Here is a 26312-nt window from a genome sequence, read left to right as displayed (position 1 = left end):
TTGTCTCATTGTTTTCTTCTCTCCATTTTTCGTTTTATCCACCTGCTGTCTCCTAACTTGGATTTAGATTGGAGTCTTTTTGGGGTATGGCCAAATTGTATTTGGAAATTTATATGATTTCTTTTAAAAAACAGAAGTTAATGTAAGATGACTGTGGTCTTTGAAATGGGCATATAATGTAGTACTATGTAAATCAGTACTAACAGTTTTCGTCTATCACAACTGCCCAATTTGGATGCTCAATTCCCAGCCTGCCATACCATAGTTTAGCCGCTGGGAAGAATGAGTGTACTCCCTATTTGCCCTTCCCCAAGCCTCATTCCTTCCTTGAAGTTTATATCATTGTTTGATTAAAACACAATTAAACAATGTTGTGGACAGAATGGTGAAGAGTAGCTTAACATCAGTTTGCTAACTGGTTGTTAAACTATGGTTTAATAAATTAGGAACTGATGTTAGACCCATGGAAATTCTAGGCACCAAAATACATGCACCCATAAGTACAAAGATAGTCTGATTTTTCAGGCCGCTTTTAGGATGGCTATTTTAAGTATGCTATTTTGGAACAAAAGAAACAACTAAACTTTACATAAAATCTGCTAGTATCTTAAGAACAGTTGCTGCGACTTTGCTGGTGGTGCTTCCCCAACTTCATTGTGGCATCCAGTCTTAGAAATACTTCTAACCAAGAAAGGAAGGAAGGAAGGAAGGAAGGAAGGAAGGAGGGAAAGGAAAGGAAAGGAATGGAAAGGAAAGGAAAGGAAAGGAAGGCTCGCTTTTACTATATTTATTATGTTTACATTGTTAATTTTTAGCAGCCAACGAAAACATTTGTTTGTCCAAGCTTTTGGTAACACTGGACTGGTACTTAGTTTGTGTTTTGTTTGTTTATTTATTGATTGTCCTTGGCTACTGGATTGGTTTCTTGTTTTATTGCAATAGATTCTTTTTTATTGGTGTTTGGTTTGGAAAGGGATATGTGGTACAATGGAACAATATAAATACTTTATATAAATAAACATCTAGATCTTTTATAAACTGACTGAAGTAGTAAATCATAAATGTACACTATCCAAAAAGAAACCACAAACAGTTCTTGGTTTCTTCTTAACAAGTACTTGCAGTTTTGTAGGAGAAAACATTGCAAGCAAATAGTGAACAGAAGTAGTTTTATCCAAATAGCACTCTACGTTCTGGTATGTCACATTAAACCACAGATAAACTATGGTTTAATGTGAATGAGCAATGTGCTACCGCATGCTGCTGAAATTGCAGGTGCTTCATCCCTCCTTTATGTCTAGCTAAGAAATGGATAGAAAACACATTGTGGTATCCTCATCAAGCAACTTTTTTGAGCTTGGAAACTCTCGTGCAAGCACAGAGCTCCAACATCTAGTCTACTTCTTTTTATTTCAGGCTTCCTTTTCACGCCCAAACCTGCTCTTTCCAGGATTGGGGCAAGAAGTCTCAAAGTGTCCAGAATGCTCTGGAGTTTATACAGGGGAATTTACAAGGATTTGTGCACATATTTTATAGAAAGGGATTTGTTTATTTATTAAATTTTTAAAAAAAGTCTATAGGGTGTAAATAACATGGGATAAAAAGGAAACTCATCTACTATTCTGTCTTATTAAATGATGTCTCTGCAGTGTTTGAGCACACAGCTAAAATGTATCCCTAGCTGATAGATTAGTTTACTGATTTGTATCGATATTTCCTTTGTGTATGCTATAGCTACTGGGCCGATTACTGAAATACTGTAGAAACTGCTCCAGATTATTTATAGATGGTGCAGTTCCCTTCTTCTATTACAATGCCACATGACTACTAAAATAAGACATGAATGTACCTCATGCTCCCCTAGATGGATTTGCGTCTCTACCCTCTTATCCTCACAGATGTTTCTTGTCTGCTTTAATTCATATACAAAGGCTTAAATTAAAAAACACACACCACAAAACCAGTTGTAGAAAATCAGCAAAGTTGTCAAATGTATCTGAATGTGAATCAGGTAAAATAGAAATGCATAAGCACAAAGGCTTCTGAAAATACAGTGGTACCTCAGGTTACATACGCTTCAGGTTACAGACTCCGCTAACCCAGAAATAGTACCTTGGGTTAAGAACTTTGCTTCAGGATGAGAAAAGAAATCGTGCGGCGGCATCGGGAGGCCCCATTAGCTAAAGTGGTGCTTCAGGTTAAGAAAAGTTTCAGGTTAAGAACGGACCTCCGGAACGAATTAAGTACTTAACCCGAGGTACCACTGTAACACTAATTATTCCACTATATAAAAGTCACACCACAAAACCACAAGGGCAATGTATTTGAGAATGTACTTGTGGAAATAGTTCTCCAATACATAAATTGGAGGAAGAAATACCCCCTCCAAAATCCAGAGTTGAGCAATACCCTTCTTGGGACAAAAGTATGGAAAACTTTCAGGTTCTCTCGAACTCTTAATCATGCAAGACGTTACACAGAACAGGGGCGAAGAAGAATAAGAATTATTATTTATACCCCGCCCTTCCCGGTTTAAAAACCGGGCTCAGAGCGGCTAACAACAAATTTAAAACACTTAATTGTAAAAGCAGCATAAAATACAGTAGAAAAACATGAATAACAATAAAATTCAAAATTCAGAAATCAATTTAGGGGAAATAAGCATTAGATAAGGGGTGGTAGGGGAAAACAATGACATCTTCCTTGTGGACTCAGTTCTGAGATGTGGACCACAGGCTGAGTAAGTGGCTCTCATGTGCTTCATATATCAGTTAGCACACACAGAATTCTGGGATGAAGAAGCCATAACTGAGAACCCAAACCCTCCTAAAAAAACTCTGTAAAATTAAAATCTGCCATCAAGGATCTGTCCCAACCTCAAAAAACGAAGTCTCTATAAATAATATTGAGTCTATGCCCCATATTTATTTTGAGGCAAGAGCAAGCACCGAAAGTTTTCTCATTTTTAAAGACTATTCTTTTAAAAAGGCCATTTTGCCCCAAACATGCTGGGGACATTTTAAAGTGCATATGGAATTACTATGAATAAAGATACAGACTTGAAAAGCAACAGTAACTGCTGCATCATAGCTGCTTTTGTCAGTTATCACGTGCAGATGAACTGACCCTCATTTTCCTCTGGTTTAGTAGTTAAACCTTTCAGGAACAATTCAAAAACAAAAAAACAAAAACAAAAGCAATTTGGGATTGCCAAGACAGAAATAGGTGATTCTTAAAATTTTCTAAAGGAAAACAATTAACACGGGGGAGGGGGGGCTACACCAATTTAGGTCATCACCAAATTTTAAATAACTTGATGTATCGTACTGAGAGATTACATGACACACGTGTGACAGAATGCAAGTGCCGATGTCTGTCATAATAAAACCACTTAGGTTCAATGTGAAAGCACAATGCACTAAAGGGGCTCCAGTGAACCTCAGCAAGAGATTACGTATTTTCCTATTGGCAGAACATGGCAAGGCAGAATGTCAGATTTCATACTCGGCAGACATCTACAACAACTGATGCCTTGTAGTCAAAGGCTGTTAAATTACCTGTGAAGGGTTACTGGCAGCCCCGAATGTTTTTTCTCATTGTTTATTTAGTTCCAAAAGCTCCTGGTTTTTGTGCTGATTGCTCTAACTGACAGCACAGGAAATCTGGACGCTGTAAACAGGGTGCTGCTGTATTGAATTACAGGTAACAAGTGTGTAATCAACCTGCTATGGTTGGACCTTTGGTATTTCAATATTGATGGAAATAAGGTGGAAGAAAGTTCACTAATATTAAAAGATTAAAAGAAATAAACACAAATAACTTGTGTCAAAGGACTGGAATTGGGACAGAGGATAATTGACCCAACTGAAAGGTTACTGACAGCATAATCCTATACATGTCTGCTCAGAAATAAGACTCATTAAGTTCAATGGAGCTTATTCCCAGGAAAGCAAGTACAGGATTGCAGCCTAAGTATTTGATTCGTTGCTCAAATAATACCACAGGAATTAAAGGTGAGTGTGTTCTGAAGTGTTTTCATTATTAGCCATAAAAATATATAAGAGTTAAACAGTCCTTAGCCACAATATGTTATTCTATGAGACATCAGGGAACAACCTACCAATGCTTACTGCTAGAGAGAAGTCTGCTAGTCATAATGCAAAGGAGGCTTAAACGAGGCATCCCTTTTGCAGAAGTGATAAAAATGGTGAGGAGAGCAGCATGAAAAAAATGGGGTGCAGGGCTCTGATGAATTATAATATTGTCATGTCTCTCCATGCTAAAACATTATAAGTTGAAGCAGTAACCCCCTCCAAGAGTAGATTGCAAATTTATGTGAGGTATTTAAAATGTAATGGTTAATTAAAAAGCATAAATAAAAATTCGCTGGCAATTAGTCAACAAAATAACCCTATGTTAGACAATACACAGTAGTATAAAAGAGGAAGCCCTCCTGTTTATCAACTGAGCCCTGGCTTCATCTGTGTTTGAGACTACCGTAGGCAATAACATTTCACTGGGGGGAGGGAGGGGGGAATCCACTAAAAGATATCAAAATACATTATTATCAGACACTATTTTTATTCTGTACATTACTTATTAAAGCAGATAGTGTGTGTTATCATCTTATTATGCCCCAAAGACCTGCTTGCAGTTTAAAATTACAAGAAAAATAAGGTTTCATTAGCATTCTCATTGATGATGGTAATTTTAGGCTACTCACATTATTGGGAAAGAAATGTTGTTCTTGCCAAGTAAAACTGTACTACAATTGGTATTCATCAGTGTTATACCACTGAACATTTGAAAATGAGTGATTAGATCAATTTAGGCTGAACTGAGATCAACTTCCTAATTTGTGGGTTCTTTCCTGGGTCCCATGTAAGAGTATGCATGCAGTATGTAGACTTCAATCTGGAGCTAAAAAAAAAGGTTTGAAAGGCCTCCAGACTGCTGAAGGTTCCTGATGATGTCAAAAGACAGGTGTGGGGAACTTTGTCCCCCCAGATGTTGCTGAACTACAACTCCCATCATCCTTGGTCATTGGCCATGAATGTTGGGGCTGATGGGGCTTTAGTAACATCTGGCAGGTCAAAGGTACCCTAACGCCTGGCCTTGATGTAGACATGCCTAGGAAACTATCATACATGTGTGGCACCAATCAATGTGATTTGGGATCATGGAAAGAAGTTTCCATGACAGCCAACATTCTGTATGCTCTATACATGTATACATCTGCAGAAGTGTTCAAGGCTTTGTGTATAGCCTATGTTCATAGAAAGGACTGACAAGCCCTACTGGATCAAACCACAAGTCTATCTAGTCCAGGGGTAGGCAACCTAAGGCCCAGAGGCCGAATGCGGCCCATTCACCTTCTCAATCTGGCCTGCAGACGGTCTGGGAATCAGGACGTTTTTACATGAGTAGAATGTGTGCTTTTATTTAAAATGCATCTCTGGGTTATTTGCGGAGCATAGGAATTCGTTCATTCCCCCCCCCCCCAAAAAAAAAATATATAGTCCAGCCCCCCCACAAGGTCTGAGGGACAGTGCACCAGCCCATGGCTGAAAAAGGTTGCTGACCCCTGATCTAGTCCAACATTCTGTTTCTGGCAGTGGTCATTACGAAGGACATAGATGGAATCTTATTGTAATTTTCACACAGTTAGGTAGCTGATGGGACAATGTGAGGAGCAGGCAGTAAGATTTAAGGGACACTGATTCAGACATGACATGCTACCATAATAATTCAATTTCAGATACAGTGGTACCTCTGGTTAAGAACTTAATTCATTCCGGAGGTCCATTCTTAACCTGAAACTGTTTTGAACCTGAGGCACCACTTTGAGAGATAAAACTTTATTCACATTAGCCAATGGCCATAGCAACAGTAAAACATTACAGTATACGCAGAGAAGGAAATTTGATATACGTATAAACTCTCTTCTCCTCATGTTCAATTCTCTCCAATCCCAAAGAAGAAAAAGTGAAAGCAAAATCTGAAACACCTTTATGGAAGTGCTACATATCAACATACTGGGACTATCCGAGTTCAAGACTAATCGGAGTTGCATACTAATTTATGTTGGTATTGGTAGATGAGCATAGCACAGTTGCATACAAAAGCTTGAAACTATAAAACAATTCTTCAATATCTTACTAACTTTTTTTTAAAAGTAAATACACAAAATTTAGTGGAAATAAGAAAACCTCAATCTTTTTACTGATGTTAGTAGAATTAATACAATTTTCCTTCTAGTATACCATGAAAATACCACCGACTATACCAATTCCTGTTGCTAAGTTTCTTCCTCTAGTGACCAGAATTTTAAAACAAGATATTTGGAAAAGCTATACCAGCTATTAAGGAAAGGCTATTACTACACAATTATCACCACACATTAAGAAGACATGGACAGTGGCATAAGCACGATTTTATTTTCCTTGTAGGTCACATAAAAACCTATCAAGCAGTTATTTTACATGTCTACAGTTGCTAATAACTATCGTGGAATTGAAAGAGTTAATGCCAGTAGCGGAATAGCAGCTCTGATTATCAAGGCCTCTCAAGTGAGTAAAAGCCTAATGTGGGGATCCATTCAGTTATGGAAACAATCCCCAAAGTTCTGCAACAGCTATTACACTCACAGTGGTAATAAAGTCCTTTCCAGCGGCGATAAAGACATCTTAGTCGATTAATTGTATGAATTTTATTGATTAATTAAAGCTACATAAAATTGCCAGTGAATAAAATAGCTGCACTGATGGAAATGTATTTTCTTTGATTTTAGATGAAGATAAGAAAAGCTTTGCTGGGTCCAGCCAAAGGCCCATCTTACATTCTCACAATGGCTAACCAGATGCTGTGGGAAGCACACAAGCAAGGAATGACAGAAACAGCTATCTTCCACTCATGCTCCCTGGCAGCTGGTATTCAGAGCACATATAGCTATAATGACTACAGGTCATTGTTAGTCTTATCCTCCATGAGATTTTGTAATCCCCGTGAGCTTTAACCACTTGTTAAGCTATCTTGTGGACATCAGTGGCGTAGCGTGCGTTGTCAGCACCCGGGGCAAGGCAAGTAATTTGTGCCCCCTAACCCATGGATTTGTGCCCCCTAACCCTAACCCACAGATGTTGCGCCTGGTGCGGCTGGCCCCCCCCTGCACCCCCCACGCTACGCCACTGGTGGACATGGTAGTATCTTGTGGTAGCAAATTTCATACTTTAACTATGCAGTGTTTGAGGAAGTACCTGTAAAATAATCCATACCATTTGCATTTCTGTTAGTACCTATATTTAAAATAACTGATCAAAACTCTGTTCCCCAATTATTTTGGGGAATCGTTTTAGTTTATGAAATGATTTTAAATCAACAAATCCAACTGATTGATGCCATGGTGCTAATTCGTGTCAACATTCCTGACAGGAGTCTTAACATCAGCACCAAACTACCAGGATTGTAAGTTGGCTGGATGTATGAAACGGCACATAAAAACAGGGTTGTTAAGTAGATAATACTTTTATGTGCTCCTCCCCCCCCCCCCATTTACATTTATACAATGCCAAACTACTTAACATCTATGGATGCTAAATTAATGGTGTTGCAAGTGGGACGCAAACCCCTAAATATTTTGTGAATCTAAGTTTGGCCTCATTGAGGAATATGACTAGGAAAATGAGAGTATCCCTAAACATTTAATTTTTTTTTAAAAAAAAGCACTGGGTGTTGCAGAGACTTGGTTCAAGTCTTAAATATAGCTGCACATACAGTAGATATGAAGAAAAGTAAAGACTAGGGCAAAATCCACTCAGTGATCTTGTGACAAGGCTGCAGGGCATATATAGAAAACAGAGGTTTCCATGGTGTTTCTTTGTGAGATCTGGAGGAGTTTATCAGATTTTTAAAGGCATGATTTTGGGAATCATGTACGCACCCTGGAGATGCTTGCATGTGAACCACCTCCCTTCCACCACCTTGTGGAATGACAGACAATTGCTATAGGCCAGGATTCAGGAATGGACCAGAGACTGAATGTGGTCCTTCAGGCCTCTATATCCTGGTCTCAGAACACACCTCCATACTGGCTCTACTTCACACTCCCAGGTGCTTTTGCCTCACTGAAATATGTCATTGTTTGGTTTGTGTCTTTTTTAATTGTTTATAATAATTTAATAATAATTTAATAATTTATACCCCGCACATCTGACCACAGTGGTACCTCTGGTTACGTAGTTAATTTGTTCCGGAGGTCTGTTCTTAACCTGAAACTGTTCTTACCTTGAAGCACCACTTTAGCTAATGGGGCCTCCTGCTGCCACTGTGCTGCTGCTGCACAATTTCTGTTCTCATCCTGAAGCAAAGTTCTTAACCCGAGGTAATATTTCTGGGTTAGCAAAGTCTGTAACCTGAAGCGTTTGTAACCCGAGGTACCACTGTACTTTAGTTATGCTGTACAGTAGTTATGAATTTGTTCATGTTGTAAACCACCTTGAGCATGGTTTGAACTGAGGGAAGCAGCATACAAATAAAAGTATGTATGCCTGTACTATAAAATAGTATATTGTATTGAGTTTGTGTGATTTGTTTTGATCAGAACTTTAGAGTTTCCCTTACAATGTTAAGTCCTGCAAAAAACTACCACCAACACATTTTTTGTTTGCCCTTTAACAGAAAGTGAACAGAAAATATTGCTGGGGCTGGGGACAGAATTGCTGATTATGACATGTTGATTACCAGTTAACTATTATTTATTAAATAATTCCATCGTTGTTTTACCTCAAGGAATTAAGCTGGCAGAATCCATGTCAGGGTTCCCCTCTATTGCAGTTTAATTTATTTTAAGGATACTACTTTATTTTCCTTCACACCATTTAAAAAAGGTGTTTTGTTAAAAAAATAGAATATAGCATATGTTACATTATGAAGGCCAAATAATCTTTCTGTGTGCATTTTAAGCAGTCATATAGTCCATAAATAGCTTTGCTTTGATCAAAAAAAGAAAAAAGAGAGTTGTACAGGTGTTTCTGTCACACACATTGAAAGTTAAATACTGAGGTTGGTACATTTCTTGTAGCAGATTTACAGTTGCTAAACAGCACTTTGTGATACCATTAAGTTTGATCCAATGCAACTATCCTTAAATATAAGGGATGATATTCAATGTTAAAAGCCAATGGAAGGAAGGGAGTGGAACAGGGATGGAGGCAAGTCTTGCTTATCTCTTTTCCACTGCAGCACCCCATGTCTCCCTAAATCTTCCCCACTCCTACAGAGCAGATTTAAAGAGAATGTAGGGTGCTGCATTGGGGGGAGGAGAAGAACAAATCACAGAGAGATCATAGAAAATCCCTGCTGCCAGGAAAGTCACCATTAGATACCACAAAGTTTTCTATGGATTAACTGATTAATTGCACCATTTCACATTTAACAATGTTATCACTATAGGACAAGAAGCAGCAACAAACTTTTTTTCCTGGCTCCCATAACCTTGTGCTTCTAGTCTATAGCAAATACATCATTTGGGGGGGGGGGGCAAGAAAGAACTTTCCTATGACAAAGTAAGACTTGGTGGACAGATATGCCTTAACAGCCTTATGTTGCCCATCCTTGCTTTGAGCCACTATGAAATTTATTTAGAATTAGTTATATATGTAGCTGGGATAAAATCTAAGTTGAACAGCACACCAAACTAATATTGAGGTAGATAATTTTCCTTGTTGATTGCCTGTCTGGCATTTTACCTATGCAAGGGCTTGCTTGAGGTGACACTGCTGAGCTGAATACTGCACGAAGCCAGTACTAGTTTTCAGTATTATCTGGCCTGTTTTCCTAAAGCAGATTAGAAAGAACCTGGTAATAAAACCAAAACATAAGTCTTGCTCCCTCCCACATACTTCAGCCATGACTCTTTTTCAATATATTAATTTGGTGAAAGTTGTCTAGCTGTTATTATACTTGCTCACTATATTATTGATTTAAAATGAAAACCTTAAGGGTAAATCAGATTTAATGTCACCATTTCCAGTGATTTTCAGTTTATAGTTTTATCTGAAGAAGGTGTGTTTAAAATGTATGGGCATAATAATTTTGCTGTTAATTATCAATGCAAAATATATAGTCACAGTTATGCATTACATAAATATAAAGATGTGAAATGCAGAGGAGCTATATATTTTTGATAATAGTTCTAAAGTGCTTAGCTAAATTAATAGTTAGCAATTTGTGCTGGCAGATCTTTTTAAAGATTCTTTTGGTAAAAATTACAGGCCTCTGTTATGCTTAATTTGGCATGGCTTAGAAGGTGATGAACTGAATGCATTATGTGCAAAACATAACTCAAAGGAGCCCAAAGAACAAACATGATGAAAATCTTACTCTTGTTAAACTACTGCTTCTCCTGCACTTTTATGGAGAACTCTATACGCTTCAAAATCTAACCTGAATCAACTGATGTTTGCGAAGTATTTAAACACTAACAAATGCCCATATCACTAATGAATTTGTTTGAACCCAGGTTGTTTCAGGATAACTGGATATTTTCCTGATAAGGATAGATAGAAGTGCCTTACTGCTTGTGCTTTGTTTAAAGGAAACAAATCACAAGTCCAGACTGCATATTGCAAGAACCCATAGAAAATCCAGGAATGCTTAATTAATCTCCTATTTGAATTTTCACAGGACAACACGCATGCAAAACCAACAAAGTCTACTCTTGCAATTTCATGCTGCTGCTGAGGCTTCCCAATACAATCTTTTATTTGTTGGTACAACAATTCTTAGAATCAGACCACAAGTTTCAGAACGATAACAAGTTAGAAATCAATTAGTTTTATTCTTTGAAGTAGATTTCCAATTCAGACAACGAAACATTTTAAGGTCTGTGTAATCTCAAACAACTACACAGGGTTTGTTGTATATGGCTGGCACTAAAGTTGAATTGCGTAATGAATTAAAAAACACTTCCTGCAGCATTATTTCCTGAAATTGGTTGAAAGTGTAACATATCAGCCATTATCTAAAGTAATAGCCAATTTGGAGGGGTGGGGGTTAGCAACCATAATTAATGGTTTATAGCCAGCTCTAGTTAATTTTTTTAAATTAAATAACGTGTTTGAAAAACCTTCTGTCACTAAGCTGCCATCCAGAACTGCAAGACTGAAAATAGTTATGGACACCATAAAGCATATCAGGGTTTGGGCAACTGGTGGTTTGAAAATAAAAAAGAACAGAATTAAACAAGGAATGAAAACACGTCAAAATAGCCCAGATGTGCTACTGTCGCTAAAGACGCCCCATTTTCCAAGTTATGATTTTAAAGTGATTTTAAAGTTAGAAGGGAGGGGGGAAGGGATAAAACTGGAGTATGTTAGATTAATGAGAGAGTCATTCCAATCAAAAGGTGGAGTTATAAGAGCACTGGTTCTTATCTGACTTTCTGAAATTAAATACATTATTACGTGCAATACTCTACATTAAAATTTCACAAAAGGCTCTAGGGTAGAAAGTTTAGGGGAGGAAGAGGGAAGAAGGCCCTCTCTCTTCTCAGAGAATATTTCATACTGTTAGTGGCTTTTGCAGCATTCAATTGGAGAACTTTAGTTGCCGTATATTATAATGGTATTTTAGCTCTAAAAGTAGTTTTCCAGTCAATGTTCTTTACCTTTCAGGGAGACAAACTGTTTTTCTTCCCTCTAAATGAGCACAATAAAATGGGTAAGCTGTCGGGTGTGGGGGGGAGAGAAGAGTAGACAGTATAACACTCAATAGAAAAAAATGTGATACAGACAAAAGGAGATCTAAAGCATGTTTACAGGATACACTACCATTTATTCTACAGGTCAGACCACAGGGAAAGTGTTTCTTCCCATCACTATAATCATTAGAGGCTGTTCAAACTCAAACCTGCTCTGACTTTGCCAGTGAACCTTTTCAAAAGTAATGAAGAGAGGAACCAGATCACACAAAAAGGTTGGAAAAATAATAATCCTATTTTAGGATATACATTTCACAAATACAAATGTTTCTTGTATTTATGGCCCAATCCAGCCATGACAGAGGCGAGATCAATGGGATTAAGTGCACAATGTCTATTCATCCAGATATAGACAGTGGAATCACAGTTTATAAACATAATTGGTGTGCTAAAGGGCTCAGTGAGTGCCCCAGCAAAAACAAATTCCTCCTGTGCATGGGTTTCCCATTCACTTCAATGGAGGAATCTGTGAAAAAAATGGCTTCCCATTCCATTGAAATGGATTGGGAAGAACGTGGGGATGGGCGGATTTCTATGTATGCATGTACCTGCAATCTGGGAAGAGAGAGATCATTCTTGTGTGGTGTCTATAAGGGTGTCAAGATGAATCAGCTGGTGTGTTGGAATTAGATGGCTTTTCTGTTAGTTGATGATAAAACAATTGTCCTCCAAGGCTGCCATATTAATGATCAGGTGGTGGTCTGCTTCTTCCTGTGTTGGAGACCGTAGAAGGAGGTCACTGAGGTAAAGGTTGCTATATGTGCCCTGGAGGCAGAGGTGGGCCACTAATGCTACTGTGATCTTGTTGAAAATGCTGAGGTGAGGCAATAAGGGAGAGTCTTGTACTGGAAATAGTGGTGTTCTAGAGAGAACGCGAGGAACGTACAGCATGAGGGGTGGATTGATATGCGTAAGTATGCATCTGGGAGATTGACTTATGTCAGAAAGTCGTGGTGAAGTGCTTCCCTGATGAACTGGAGCAATTCCATCCTGAAGCACTTGTAGATTACCCACATGCTGAGGAATTTCAAGTCCAGTACTGCTCGCCATGATCATTGATCCTTCTTGGATACAACAAAGAATACTGAGTAGATGCCCGAATAGTGCTCTTTGGGTGGTACTCAATTCTATGGCTGACATGTTCAGCAAGTGTTGTGCACACTCCCAGATAACTCGTCTCTTGGACGTGTTGGTGGATACCAGTGATAGAAGATACCGAGTGGGTGCACAGGAGATCAGATCCCCCCCCCCCCAGGCAAGGGATTAAGAATCCAAAGGTCCATAGTCACATCTAAGCACTGAAGAAGGATTCAGTCTGCCTTCTACTGGACAAGATAAGCAATTGTGGAGACTGTTGTTGGTTGCCCTTTGGGGCATTTTGAGATCCAAATTGGTGCCCTGATGTGGTCTGGAGAAATATATTGGTTTTAAGGTAAAAACTAGCCTGAGTAGAAGGAAGAAAATGGGAGCTAAAGGTGACGTGACTGTTTCAATCAGGCATGAACAAAAAACTGATTGGGAGATGCCCACTTTTCCAAAATCTTTGCTCCTGCATCATGATCATCATGGAGTTATAGCCCAATTCAGTGACCCCATGTGCCAGCAGGATATCCAGCTATATAAAAAGGGTTAGACGGGGGTTGGTGGGCTGGGGACAGGAGATGTGAAAATGCAGCTGCACCTAAGGGGAAAATGTATTCCAAAAGGTTTAGGTGTATATTAGAGATGGTGATTAAACAGCTGGATTTTTTTTTTGTTCTAACTAAAACATACTGAGATAAAATAAATGAAAGCATATTCCCATTCTTCCACAAATCTCTTACACTTAAGCTACCATGAGAGAGCCAGGCATTGCGCTTCAAAGCAGCCAGATTTTTTTGAGGACTGGTACGCACTACCTGCCCATGCTCCTTCTAATTATATACTCTTTATTGTTTTAAGAAGAAGCAAGCCCTTTATCGGTAATAATTTAAGCTATCACTTGCTTGGCACCTGCTACAGATCAATAGCACATAGTTAAGTGGATGAAAAGGCTAAATGTGATTGTCATTTGCAATGCAAGGTTGTAGTGGCCCCCCCCCTCCTTTGAGGCTTTTAGAACATCTCATTTTGGAATACTAAATTCTGGTTCAGGTACACAGTTGCTGCACATTCACAACATTTTGTTCTACATTAAAGATCTGTCATTTTAAAGGCCAAAACACAAGGATAAGTTATAGTAAAAACTAACATGAAACCTGCAATTTTACAGATTCCATTGCTGGTGGCCATACATCTTTGATGGCAAAACTACATTGGTTGTAGCACCATAAAAATCAATAAATATTAACCTTTTTCTGACACTTTCTGCACAGATGCTTTATCAATTGCTGTCAGGTGATAGAGCAGTTGGTAGTGTGTACTATATTTTTCAACTAAGAATCTATAACCAACTTAAAAATCAATGTAAATTAACAAGCCTTTTAAATTCAAAAACTACCAGTGGCGTTTCAGTTTCCAGTGTCAAGAGTAAAACAAGCAAGCAGTAGTGCAACATCACAAAATCCACCTTATTTGCCTTCTGCAGTGGAATAAACTGCATGATTTAGAAGAAACCTGACCAGCTTTACAAACTTTTAAAATACAAATGAAATCAAATATTTATTTGAAAATAAATCCTCACATAAGTTGCAGAACACAGAGATTGATTATCTTTGCTTCCATTGTAGATTCATATCTACAAATTGCCAAATTCCCTTCCTTCCTGGCACCACTCATATGAGAAGCCTTCCAAGAACTGCTTGAAGGGCTTGTTTCCTTCAGCAAAGAGATAATCTCTGTTTGGCTGGATTTATAGTAGCCACCATATGGCTGCTTTTCATCTTAATCCACCTTTCCTCACAACTATTTGAAAGTTAAGCTACACTGATTTCAACTGACTTTACTCTCATGTAAATAGTGGTCAAAGTTCCTAATGCTGCAACTGCACTGCTCACAGCCTGTCAATCCACCTGCCAAGGTTCACCCAACAAGAAAGCGAGTGCAGATCCACCATTTGGCAAGTTTAAATAAAAGATCCATGTGGGTTTGATTCCTTTCTTATTATTTTATGTCCCTCTTTGATCACTTGTAATTAAAACCACCTGATTTCAAAATGGTGTTATCGCACTCTGAAGTATTCTCTTTTCACTGATGGTTGGTCTCAAGTGGTAGATGGGTTCTGGTTTTCTTCATGATGGCTTGTTTGCATACAGATGATTCAGTTTACACCTCTGGAGCTACAATGGTATTTCCCTCCGGCCCTTAGAGAGTGAGTGAGTGAATGAATGGTTGATCTCTTTGTGTCTTCCATGGGCTAAATGCTTTGTTTTTCCAGCAGAAATGACTATTAGGGAGACCTAGCAAGAATTACTGGAACTGAAAATATAGTAAGAGGAATGAACATTTGGCTGGTACATTTCAATGCATTTAAATTGCCATGGGTCTAGATGTCTCATTTGCAAATTTATCCTTTTCCCTTCCTCCATGAGAGAGAAATCACTTAAATAGATACCACTGGGAAGGTATCTTTTCTAAGATGGAAGGCACAAGAGAGAAGGCAATGGTCACAGCTGCCGATACCTGTGTATGAACTGGGCTTCTCATCCTAACCTTTTGCTCTCCACATGTTGATAGACTACAACTTCCATCATTCCTGAACACTGGCTGTGGTGAGCAAAGGCTTAAGGGAGTTGTTGTCCAGCAACATATGGAGAGTTAAAGCCCTGCTCTAACCTGGAGTTTCTCTCTGGACTTCTCATTATCTTACTCTCCATCTTTCTTCTGGACACATGCTCCTCTTTCACCCTGAAAAATGGGTGTACTGGTGAAGTGGTGAAGGTAGTACTTGGCAATGTGGACTTATGCTGGATCCCAACTCCATTCAACTTGGTCGTATGACCTGGTGCAACCCATGCCAGCAAAAAGAGTAGTGTAAGGCAAACTGTTTGTTTCCCCTTTGCCAGGCTTAGGCTGAGTTTGGAACTGACATACTTTATGCTGTTTTAACTTTATATGGTGTAAATTATGTGGGTTTCCCTAAGGAGCAGTTTGCTATTTTGGACATAACACGAACCATAGCTTAATTAAACCTGGATTTAAGTGCTGAGGAAGAGAGATGAAAAGGGGACAGGTGAGGAGTAAACACACAGCCTTGATGCTCATTCCCATCTGCTAAACTATGTTTTAGCAAGCTAGGAAGTGAGCATCTGAACTAGCCCTCTAAGGTCTTTTTCACTTCTATTACAAAAAAAGCAATGAAAGGAGTATTTTCTCTGCTTCTCTCTAAACATATAGTCCTCAGAGAGAACCATGCAGCACAATTCACCTATACAGAATGATGTTTTCTGTATTTTGTCTACAAGCCTTAGTAGAACATGAAATGGCTGCGAGCCTTTGCAATACTGGGCAATACTTGGCAGGGGACTAAACTGATGAGGTGGCCTCCAGGCCATAAAATCTTATACCACAATAAATTTGGTATTCTTTAAGGTGCCACAAGATACTTTCTTTTCTGTTGTAACAGACCTACCTGGCTAGCCCTCTGTAAAATATTTGCTGGCATAAGAACTCCCCCCATTTGCTATGTTTCCCCCATTAGTTTTCAATGAAGGGACAATGAGAATTGTTCTGCACCTGCACATGCATGCAGGCTAGTCTACTCTCTTTTGTACATTGGGGCACACACAATCTAAGTCAGTGGCATTGTATACAGGGCTTTTTGTCAACAGAGCACAACTCCAGAACTGCTATATGTAAAAGGATTAAAAGCAAGTAAAAACTTAGGAGAGGTCTCCTGATTTAATACTTTTAAATTCTGGCTCTAAGCAATAATATATAGCAAAGAACAAAATTGTAGGTGTTAATACTTCACCAACGAGTTAGATTTAAATTTCATCTGAAAAGTCAACATCAGGCACAGAGCACTCTATGGGGAAATAAGTAACTGCTTTAAGAAGCATGATGTTATGTCAGTGGAAGCTAAACTCAAATAACTAAAAGCTTAATTATCATATTCTCTGAAATTTGACTGAAGAATAGAACAAGTTTACATTTGTCATTTCTTTCAATTGCCACTGTGTTACTATTATTATTCAAATACAAATGCTCATTCGGTTGGTCAGTGTCAGGAGCTATCAGATTTCCCCCCAGAACATTACAATGTTCTCAAGTTTTGGATTACAGGTTTTTCAGGGTGCATTTTCGTTTTACTAGGGTACAACAATTGAGCAACAGTTTTCTTCACCAAGGGCTTTTCACATCGGACGTTTGGCAGGGTTATGGTTCTAAGGGGGGGGGGGAGAGCAAAAGTCTGCCGAATCTCAGGAAATCACTTTCCCTCTGCCCTGCCCAAATCTGAAGTTTGAAAGCATTTGTACTTCTAGAACCCTGTCAACATCAAGAACATCACAATAAATTGCAGAAGAGGAAGTAATGACAAAACTTGAAAGGAACTTTAAATAGCCTTCTCCAACCTGGTGCTCTTCACGTGCTGCTGGACCATAATTCCCATCAGTGTCTGCCCGGATGCCCAGTGCTCAGGTACGAAGGGAGTTGTAGTCCATCTAGAATGCACTAGGTTGGGGAAGGCTGGGCTTTAAAATTGAAAAAGTGTAACTATGTTGTGCAACCTTTGTGCTTAAAGTTTTACTCAGTGAGATTTTCACATTACCAGATTTGTTACTGCACAGTAGTTAAAAGAAGGAGTGGATTATTCTGAAATGCCAAACTTACCTTATTAAAAAAAAATTGTTCTAATTCCTGATTCACTAATTAAATTAAATGAAAAATTAGTTATTGTTTTCACTAGATCTGCTAAATTATCACATATTATATGCAGCATTATACTTAAAATATTATAGATACAGTAAATTATATACATATACACTCCAGGTTTCCTACAGTAACCAGATATCTCTGTAAAAATATTTCTGTATTAATACTTTCAAAATTATACTGCTAAAATATAGCACATGGAGCTGGGCTCCATTATATGTAAAATGCATGCAATTTTTGCATATAATTTTGCATTGATTTGGTCAGGCTTTTTTTCAAACACAGAAACCAATCATGTTGCTCAGACATAAGTAAATTCAATGTGGGCAAATCTCAACTGAGTTGGAACCACCAAATTCCGTGTGTAAATCCATTTAAAGCAGATTGCTCCTCCATCCCTAGTAAACAGTTCTTAAACTATTTTTGCAAGTCTAATTTCTGTTTCAAAATTCAAGGATAATTACTTTACTTTTGAAAGAATATTGTATTTCATGTGTGGAAAAAGACGTTGGGTGCAATAAGACCTATGCCTTTTCTGGCATTATCAGTGGCAAAGAAAGCATATTCCTTTATCGCTTTGTTATTGACAGCATTCAACACTGCTATCATTTCCTCTGTTTCCAAAGTTCAATGGGGAGAATGTACCCCAAACAGCGCAATTCACACACACAAGGAAGGTATATTTAGGCTTGGTGGAACTCCCAAGGTTGCAAAAGTATGATAACATATTTGGGGGGAGGACCTCAGAACAGCCATAACAATGGGGTCACTCATTCCTGTTTTCCGTGCAAGGTAAGCCTGGCTGACGCACTCTTTATGTAATTTACACAGAAGTGGAACTGCCAACAGGTTAGGTATTCTAAACTTGAAAATTTAGATTTGTGATATCTTTAAAGGAAAGAGGAAGAGTTGAGTTAACTTCTTTTAGAAACCAAGTAGCATTTAGGTAGCTGTGCTACTCTGAGGGGTATAAGAGCACCCAAATAACCAGCCACTACACCAAGTAGGGCTTCAGCATGTTAGTCTCCAAGTAAGTCAGTGGTGGGAGGGGGAGAGGGGGTGGCCCTCTAGATGTTGTCATCAGTTCTAATCACGGTCTGTGTTAGCTGGGGCTGACAGAAGTTGAAGTCTAACAATACTGTATCTGGAGCATCATAGGTTCCTCATCCTTGGCCCAAGCTGATCACCTGAAGTCACCCTAAAAATATGCAGAAGTTTTAAAATTGTATTCTTACATATTTTTCCCTGATTTTTGAGCAGGGTTTATAACTAGTCAGGGTAAAAATAATCTTATTGATTTATTTTCAGATTTATTGATCTATCTTTCCTTTAAAGTAGTGCAATGTTGGTACCAGGAAAGGGGAAATCTTACTTATAATATTGATTAAAACATATTGGGTTGGGTTCGTGCTCATAATCAAGCACTAAATGCTTCAAACCTATCTGTATCATACCTATATGTCAGTGTAAACTGAACATTAAAAATGATTACTTATGGCAGGGGTCCTCAAACTTTTTAAATGGGGACAGTTCACTGTCCCTCAGACACTGTTGGGGGCTGGATTATAGTTGGGGGGGGGATGAACGAATTCCTATGCACACTGCACTTTTTTTTCTTTAATCCCCCCCCCCCAAGAGAGTGGGGCCCTAAGCTATAGCTTGTTTAGCTTATACATAAATCCAGCACTGGTGGGGCGTGTTGTGCCTTGCTGTGGTGCATCTGCGGGGTGAAACTAAGAAAAAGTGATTTGGGCGGGTGGGTGTGAAGAGAGGTTGGAAGCACCTGTGGCGATGCCGAGAATGGCGAGAAGGGGATTAACGGAGACCTTGGCAAAAGAAGGAAACACTCAGATGGCCACAGAAATGCAGCAAGGCGCCTCCGTCCAAGTTCATGAAATGCAAAGGCGGCCCTCGGCATGTATTTCTTGCATGTAAATCTCTCCCTGCAGTGGAATGTTTGGGGAGGGGTCAGGGGGTGATGGGGGGATGTGAGCTGCTAGAGGAAGGGTGATTTTGTGGCAGGAAGAGGAGCTGCCACTGCTCCTGCGAGCCTGCAGCCAGGAAATCCTCCTTCGCTTGCACACACTCACACAAAATAAACACACAAGGGGATAAATGGAGACCCTGGCAAAAGAAGGGAATGTTCAGATGGCAACAGAAATGCAGCGAGGCACCTCCACCCAAGTTCATGAAAGGCCACAGTGGCAGGTTCAGCAATTGCCGGGCGGGCTGGGTTGAGGACCCTGGTGGGCCAGATCCAGTTCGCAGTCCGTAGTCTGAGGACCCCTGATTTACGGGATTTTCCACTGTATTTCACAGGAATGTATTATACAACATTTCCAACGTGTTCATAGGATTTCTGCACCCGAAATGGATATGGATCCATAAAAGGTTTGGGGTTTTGCTTTTTAAAAAATTATCTTGCCATTTAGAGTAAGAGATGTCTATCAGATAGATATACTGTAAGCCTACTGTAAAGCCTCATTAGTTCACGTTGAACAAAACTTATGAGAGATTACATTTAATCTCAACTTCTTTTATACAAAAATCAATAAAAACAAATGAGGCTTCTATGAACCCTACTTTCTTTAATTTTAACAATGACAGTCAAGCTCTTCTCTCAAATGATCATTTTAGAGGTCACTGAAACAATAATTACAGGCCTAGTCACTATCCTGATGGGCTTTCCTAAGAAATGAAGCCCAGTGGGAACATTTTATCCCACTGCTTATTCTGTGGGTCAGCATTTTCTTCCCATATACTTCTTAATTTTCTTAAATGGCAGTTATTTAAGGTGGTGCAAGATACATTCATCCAATAAAATCTAAATAGTACAAGGGACAGAGGGGCAAAAAAAAAAACTCCTCAGCATAGATTCCAAAGATATGAAATAATGTTTCACATTTGAAAGGCACCTAAGAGCTGACAACCATGAGTGTAACAAAAATTACAGGGAACTATTGCAAACAAAGAATATACAAATATATATTTGTATATATGATGGTGACGATGGTGATGAATGAAGCTGGGCAAACCTTTTACCAAAGCTTCATTAAAGTTTGTTGCTGCCATATAAAATTAAAATAGGATTGGATCCAGTCCATGGGTAACAATTTGGCCACTGCTGCCTTAATAAATCACAGCAGCACTGGCGGCCTATATGTTTCAGTCACACTGCAGAAAGAGTGTGCACCTCAAAACACTGAACAACAAAAGCTGATTTGCCATCAACCACTGTGATTCTGGGTCACAAAGTAGGATGTCTGGCAATACCTACAGACCTGCTCCCTCCAAAGCATACGCTGGGTTCAGGAGCCAGGAAGCTTTCATCGTCAAAGAGTCCTCCTTGTTGTACTCCAAAATCACTGAAGGAGGAGGATTCAGAGGTAGGAAGCACAATGCCTCTACAGATAGCAACTATAACACAGAGTGAAAAGTGGTGTATTGAACCAGTTTCCCCTTGCACTATTGGCTGTCCTAATTAAGTGCGTTTTAACAGAATGAGAACAATTCAGAAAAGTTCATAAGGTATGAGCATCAGCCCATGAGCTTTTTCCTTTAGCAAGTAACCCTCCATGCTGGATCACAAACTGTTTTAAGATTTGTTGTGGAATGGCATTGCTGGAGAGGCATTGTTGTTGGGGGCGTTAAATAGCAAAATCCCATGCTTGTTCAATGGGACTTAATTCTTAGTACATGTGCTTTGGATTGTAATCAAAAGCTCAACGGGGCACTTACTTATTAAAGCAATTCTATGCTTATGCCCATTGTCAAGAAGCAAAAATTTACATGTAGTAGTAAATGGTCTGAATTCCAACAAGAATTGTTTCTTACTGCATTAGGCTACCTTCCCTAGATATAGGTTTCAGTGTTGTTACATACCTATCACATTATTTTGCATTTTTATTGACAAATTATATTTGGCATTTTAGATTAAAACCTCTATGATATATTAAGCACACATCATTTGATGCCCAAGTCCAAGAAACCTGTACTGAGACACTTGCTGTTTTTGCCCGTTATCACCTTCTACTGAGTAGCAATTCCTATGGACACTGAGGCTTAACAGGATAAACAATGAGCTATTAGCTGAAGTTCCCTTCAGTTCTGTTGTGCTGTACTAATGGGAGCAAAAATCCAAGGAAAAAATTGTATTTGGGACCTTGTGCAATTCCTTTATGTTTTCTGGATAGAGTCCTGACACTTGCAGGTGACAATTTTCTTAGCAAGGTTTCTACCAGGTGACAATAGTGGACATTTGCAAAGCAGGTAATAACACTAAAAAACAAATAAACCCCTATGTGAGGATAAAAACAATCAGCTTCACACAGCTTAATTTTTGGGGAAAATACAAGTCTAAGGTAATCTATATAGGCTGCATGAAACCTAGCATCCTTCTTTAGAAACAGAAAGGCATTTATGTAAGGTTTTATTTCAAGCACATGCTAAAATTACTATTCCGCACGAGAAAAGGACTCTCTGCCAATCAATATGACATGCAATTGAAAGACTGACACTAATAGCTATTACTAGAATGAACCTGTTTGAAACTGAGCTGCTGCTGCTTACTGTTTTCTTTATATAAAGCATTTCAGCTATCAAATATACTACTTTATGTAGCTTGGAACCCAAGCAAGATTCTGCTACTCTAGCAGCAGCTATTTTCAGTATCTCCCCTAACAAGGCCAGGCCTTTTAGTTTTTTAGGTTTTTGTTTTTAAAAAGTAAGCTGCTGGTATTTAAACAAACAAACAAATAAACAAAAGCATTCAAAATGTACAGGGCTCTGCACTTGACAATTGACAATCAAATTACAACAAGAGAGGCCGGAATTCAGCTGAGAAAGGGACCCTGTAGCCATTCTTTAACAGCTTTGCACAAAGGTATGAAGTATACTGTTATTTCATGTACCCAATGGACTTAGTTCCATTCGCCCTGCTAATTACTATGCTTCGTGTGATTTAATGCCTTACAGGTAAAGAGAACATGATTAAAATGAAATTGGCCAGCATGATATTTGATACTTTCATCTTTATATTGTGTTCATAATACTGTCTCATCAATGCATATGCAATGTATTGACCACATGGATGACTATAGCCATTTTTACTTTTAAAACCAATGGGTGTATGGAATGAAATAAAGGCAAAAGGAAATTAATTTCAGGAAATTAAGCAAACCACTGAGAATTAAATATCAGTTATTTATGTTATGAAATTTCATATCTTCACTTGACATTCAGCGACAGTAGCTTCCACTTGGTAACATAGTCATACCTTGATAAAAATCACACAATAGATCACACTCTAACTTTTAGCAATCATTTCCCATCCACCCCCCTTAATAATTTGATAAATGCTTCTGTCAAGAAGGATAAAGATCACAATTTTATTTAGGCTTAACTACTTGAACTTTCAGGATTCCATTCATGAATATTGCAACTGTTAACAACTGATAGGATCACAGTTTGTCCCATTTTGATGATGTAATCATAGAGCAGCTTGCCTTTGAAGACTTGTTTCATGCAGGCTATGCTTATGGAAAGAGAAATTTATGTGGGGCAAAAATGAGTTCTGACCTTAGTAGCGGCAGCTTAGTAAAAGTGTTTTCATAAAATTTATCAGAGTTTGCTGGCAACAATATGCTAGACAGAATTAGAACAAAGATATGGCTCTTTACCTCTAAAGCAAAACAGAAAGGATAGAGGCCTGACTTACTCAAGTAGTGATTAATTGATCTGCCTTACCATGAGTTTTAGATCCCAGAAGCCAATAATACAGTTGGAAAGTCGCCAGTAAAGCTACATTTCAAGAGTGTTCTCTCCACTTTATTTTAAATAAAATAACATTATGTATTTTGTAGGTTAAGTTTACTATGAGGGTATAAGATAAATTATTTCAGGAAATATACATGCCAGAAGATAAGAGTCTATCAAATAGATTACTCATAAGATGGAATGCAAATTATTCAGAACAAAATCCTCAGTAGCTGCTTCTTCAAAGAAGTAAACCTTTCAAGTTAAGCACTCATGCGATTATTATAATTTTTTTGTTTAAATGTGGTTAAAGTTTATTATATTAGCCCCTTTTTATGTGTCCTTGTATGTGTCCTATACAAACATACATAGGGCAACTTGTTTAACACAGGAATGTGGGTTTATGTGCATGAAGCATCATATATGCAGAATATTGGTAGTGCTGTAGTCTAAAAGTGACACTAACATCTAGTGAAGTTACATGGGACATGGGATCTCCCCATAATTTTCTTTCCCTGAAAGTAGTCCTGGAGGGGGGATTTGAATAAGGACAGATGAGGAATGGTATCATTACTATGGCCCACATCCATATTACCCACCTCAAAAAAGCTACTATTTTACCCACCTCAAAAAAGCTACTATTTTACTACACAGACAGTGAAACAATGCCTATTCTGTCTGCCAAAGAAAGGAGTGTGTTAAAGAGAGGGGGCAGAGGCATCACGTGAAAAATCCCCGCCTTTTCTGTTGGAGAAGGGGCTGGCATAAGTCACTCCCAGAATCTGAGCCGGAGGATTCGGATGCATGATTGTAATGCGCTGCTTGTACATATGTAAAATAAAGACTGTATATATGTATCTTTGAGTGAGCAGAGGCATTTCTTGCGAAGAACATTCACAAGCCATCACACCAACTAAGTTTGTTCTGGGTATAAGCTTTCGTGTGCATGCACACTTCTTCAGAAATGACTGGACAAGGCATTCTGCAAATGTCAGAAGCTGTTGCTCATCATGCATTATAGAGTTCAGGTCCGATGCTGGCATCAAGGCCTGGTGCTAATTAAGCCTTGTGAACATGTGCAAATAAAATGTGCACACACTTTTAAAAATGATTAATAACAAAAAGTAAACTGAATGTGCATGATTCACTTCACGTCTGAATGCAAAACACCTCTGTGTACATGCACCTGAGTTAATGTGAGTCATATAAAAGTGTGAACAGAACAATGAATTTGACTAAATCGAGATCAAAATTGCTTTGTTCCTTGGCCAGAGTCATGCATATTACATTAAAAAGTGCTTTCTCCCTACAGCCATTTAACTGAATTCCATTTGTGAAAATGAAAACTCAATGACAACAGCCATAAAGATGTTCTTACCAGCATGCAGGTAAGCTAGGTCAGGGTTCTCAATATCAGGATGCAATTCTTTCAGGTGGTTGCGAAATTCTACAGGGATATTGGTGCCATATTCACACTTGGGACAGTTGTACATCTTTACTCCTTCATGTTTGCCTGTATGCAGGATATGCTTGCGGATATTTTCAGCACAGTTAGACCTGCAGGAAAAATATAATGAAGTTATATTATACATGCATATTCACTGAATTGAAATATTGCTGTAAAACAGTTGGCTCCCCACAGTAATGCTTGTGAGCAACTTTCAGATATACAACTTATAATGACATCCACCAAGCTTTCCATGAGGGCTAGTTTTAGTATAATTTTAAAAAGTGCAGTTTGGAATCATTTTTAAAAATAATACTCCCCCTTTCCTTAAAAAAACACAACACCTTAGAAATAATCACATCTAGTAAGGATGAAAGGTGGTATAATTAATTAATTAATTAATTAATTAGTAATAATGATAATAAAGATGATATTAAGGAGGAGGAGGATTGATCCTAAAACTTGCTGGTCCATTTTTTTAAAGGGTTGGGGATATATACTGCCATGTTGTACAGATAATGCTGGTATCAGGCACATATAAAAACACACACATTAGAATCAAAGTATACATACATTAAGCTTAAAATAGTTTGAATCCTTCATTATTATTTTCATTATTTCTTATAAATTATAAGCATAAATAAAGGGATGGTTCTGCCTGATAAGCATGGAGGAGAGGGTATACAACAACCAAGATGGGACCTGAAAACATGCAGTGGGAATTATAGAGAACTGTTAGGACAATGAAAAGAGTTGCAAAAGTTGGTTATCTTTGTCAAGGAACTAGCATGGTCACAACGCTATCATGTTGACAGGCTGAACTTTTGTCGGATATACTGGTAACAGAACAGTGTCTCTTCCCCCTGCCCCATTGCATCTGGGGCAGCAGGCTAGCTTAGGGGATGCAGGGTAGGCTGCATGGGAACTCTACCCTCCAACATTTTGCTGTTTGAATGTGAGCACGCAGAATAATGAATGCCTTGAGTTCTCCTTCCACTGAATCAGATGGAGAAGCCATTGGGAATGGAAGAGCTCTGTGTGAACATCACAGTCCTGAATGTGCAAAGAACGTATTACAAGCCAGCTCCCCATCCCCCTTGCTCTAAACATTTTCAGTGAAAAAACAAACTTGGAAATGAATAAATGAATTAACTTTTTTTAAAAAAAAATTACAAAAACGTAACAAGGAAAAGAGAGGTAGAAGGAAAACAAATCTACCAAGAAAACAAGATAAGATTGAGTGCACACCTGGCTTTAAGAGGATTCTGGACATTTTAAATAGGTATTTGCTAAAATGACAGAGCCTCTAAAATATCTACAAGAGGTAGGTCAATTAAAAGCAGGAGTTCAATGCTATCTCCTATGAGGTGATCACATAAAGTTGATATCTGCCTTATGGTGCTGTCTAAGCTCACCTTCTGTCATGGACATCTGCTATATAATAACACACTACTCAAATATCAGAGAAGAGACCTATAATCTTTATTACAATTAAGAGGAACTCCTGGGCCTCAGCTCTCTCAAGCACTTGTGTGACTAGCCACTGCTATAGGGCGTGAC

The 26312-nt window shown here is 38.5% G+C and overlaps 1 protein-coding gene and 1 long non-coding RNA gene across 3 annotated transcripts in view; one reads left to right on the top strand and one right to left on the bottom strand.

Annotated features, from left to right (window-relative positions):
- Positions 1 to 26312, bottom strand: part of ZNF407 (zinc finger protein 407) — a 331124-nt gene that overhangs the window by 70691 nt on the left and 234121 nt on the right. The window contains exon 8 of the mRNA XM_083746832.1: positions 24684 to 24862. Coding sequence (XP_083602958.1) covers positions 24684 to 24862 — 179 coding nt within the window. The remainder of the gene's footprint in view (positions 1 to 24683; positions 24863 to 26312) is intronic.
- Positions 1 to 26312, top strand: part of LOC310848275 — a 35091-nt gene that overhangs the window by 6362 nt on the left and 2417 nt on the right. Inside the window, exons 2-3 of one of the 2 annotated variants that reach the window (XR_014566262.1) lie at positions 11843 to 11973; positions 24618 to 24693. This is a non-coding gene — a long non-coding RNA (uncharacterized lncRNA). Of the gene's footprint in view, positions 1 to 11049; positions 11974 to 24617; positions 24694 to 26312 lie in introns of those variants that run through there. The other variant, XR_014566263.1, reaches the window with a different exon arrangement.

Source organism: Podarcis gaigeae (genome assembly GCF_964106915.1).
Source record: "Podarcis gaigeae genome assembly, chromosome: 7".
NCBI classification, from domain to species: Eukaryota; Metazoa; Chordata; class Lepidosauria; order Squamata; family Lacertidae; genus Podarcis; species Podarcis gaigeae.
This window is presented reverse-complemented; position numbering and strand designations above follow the sequence as displayed.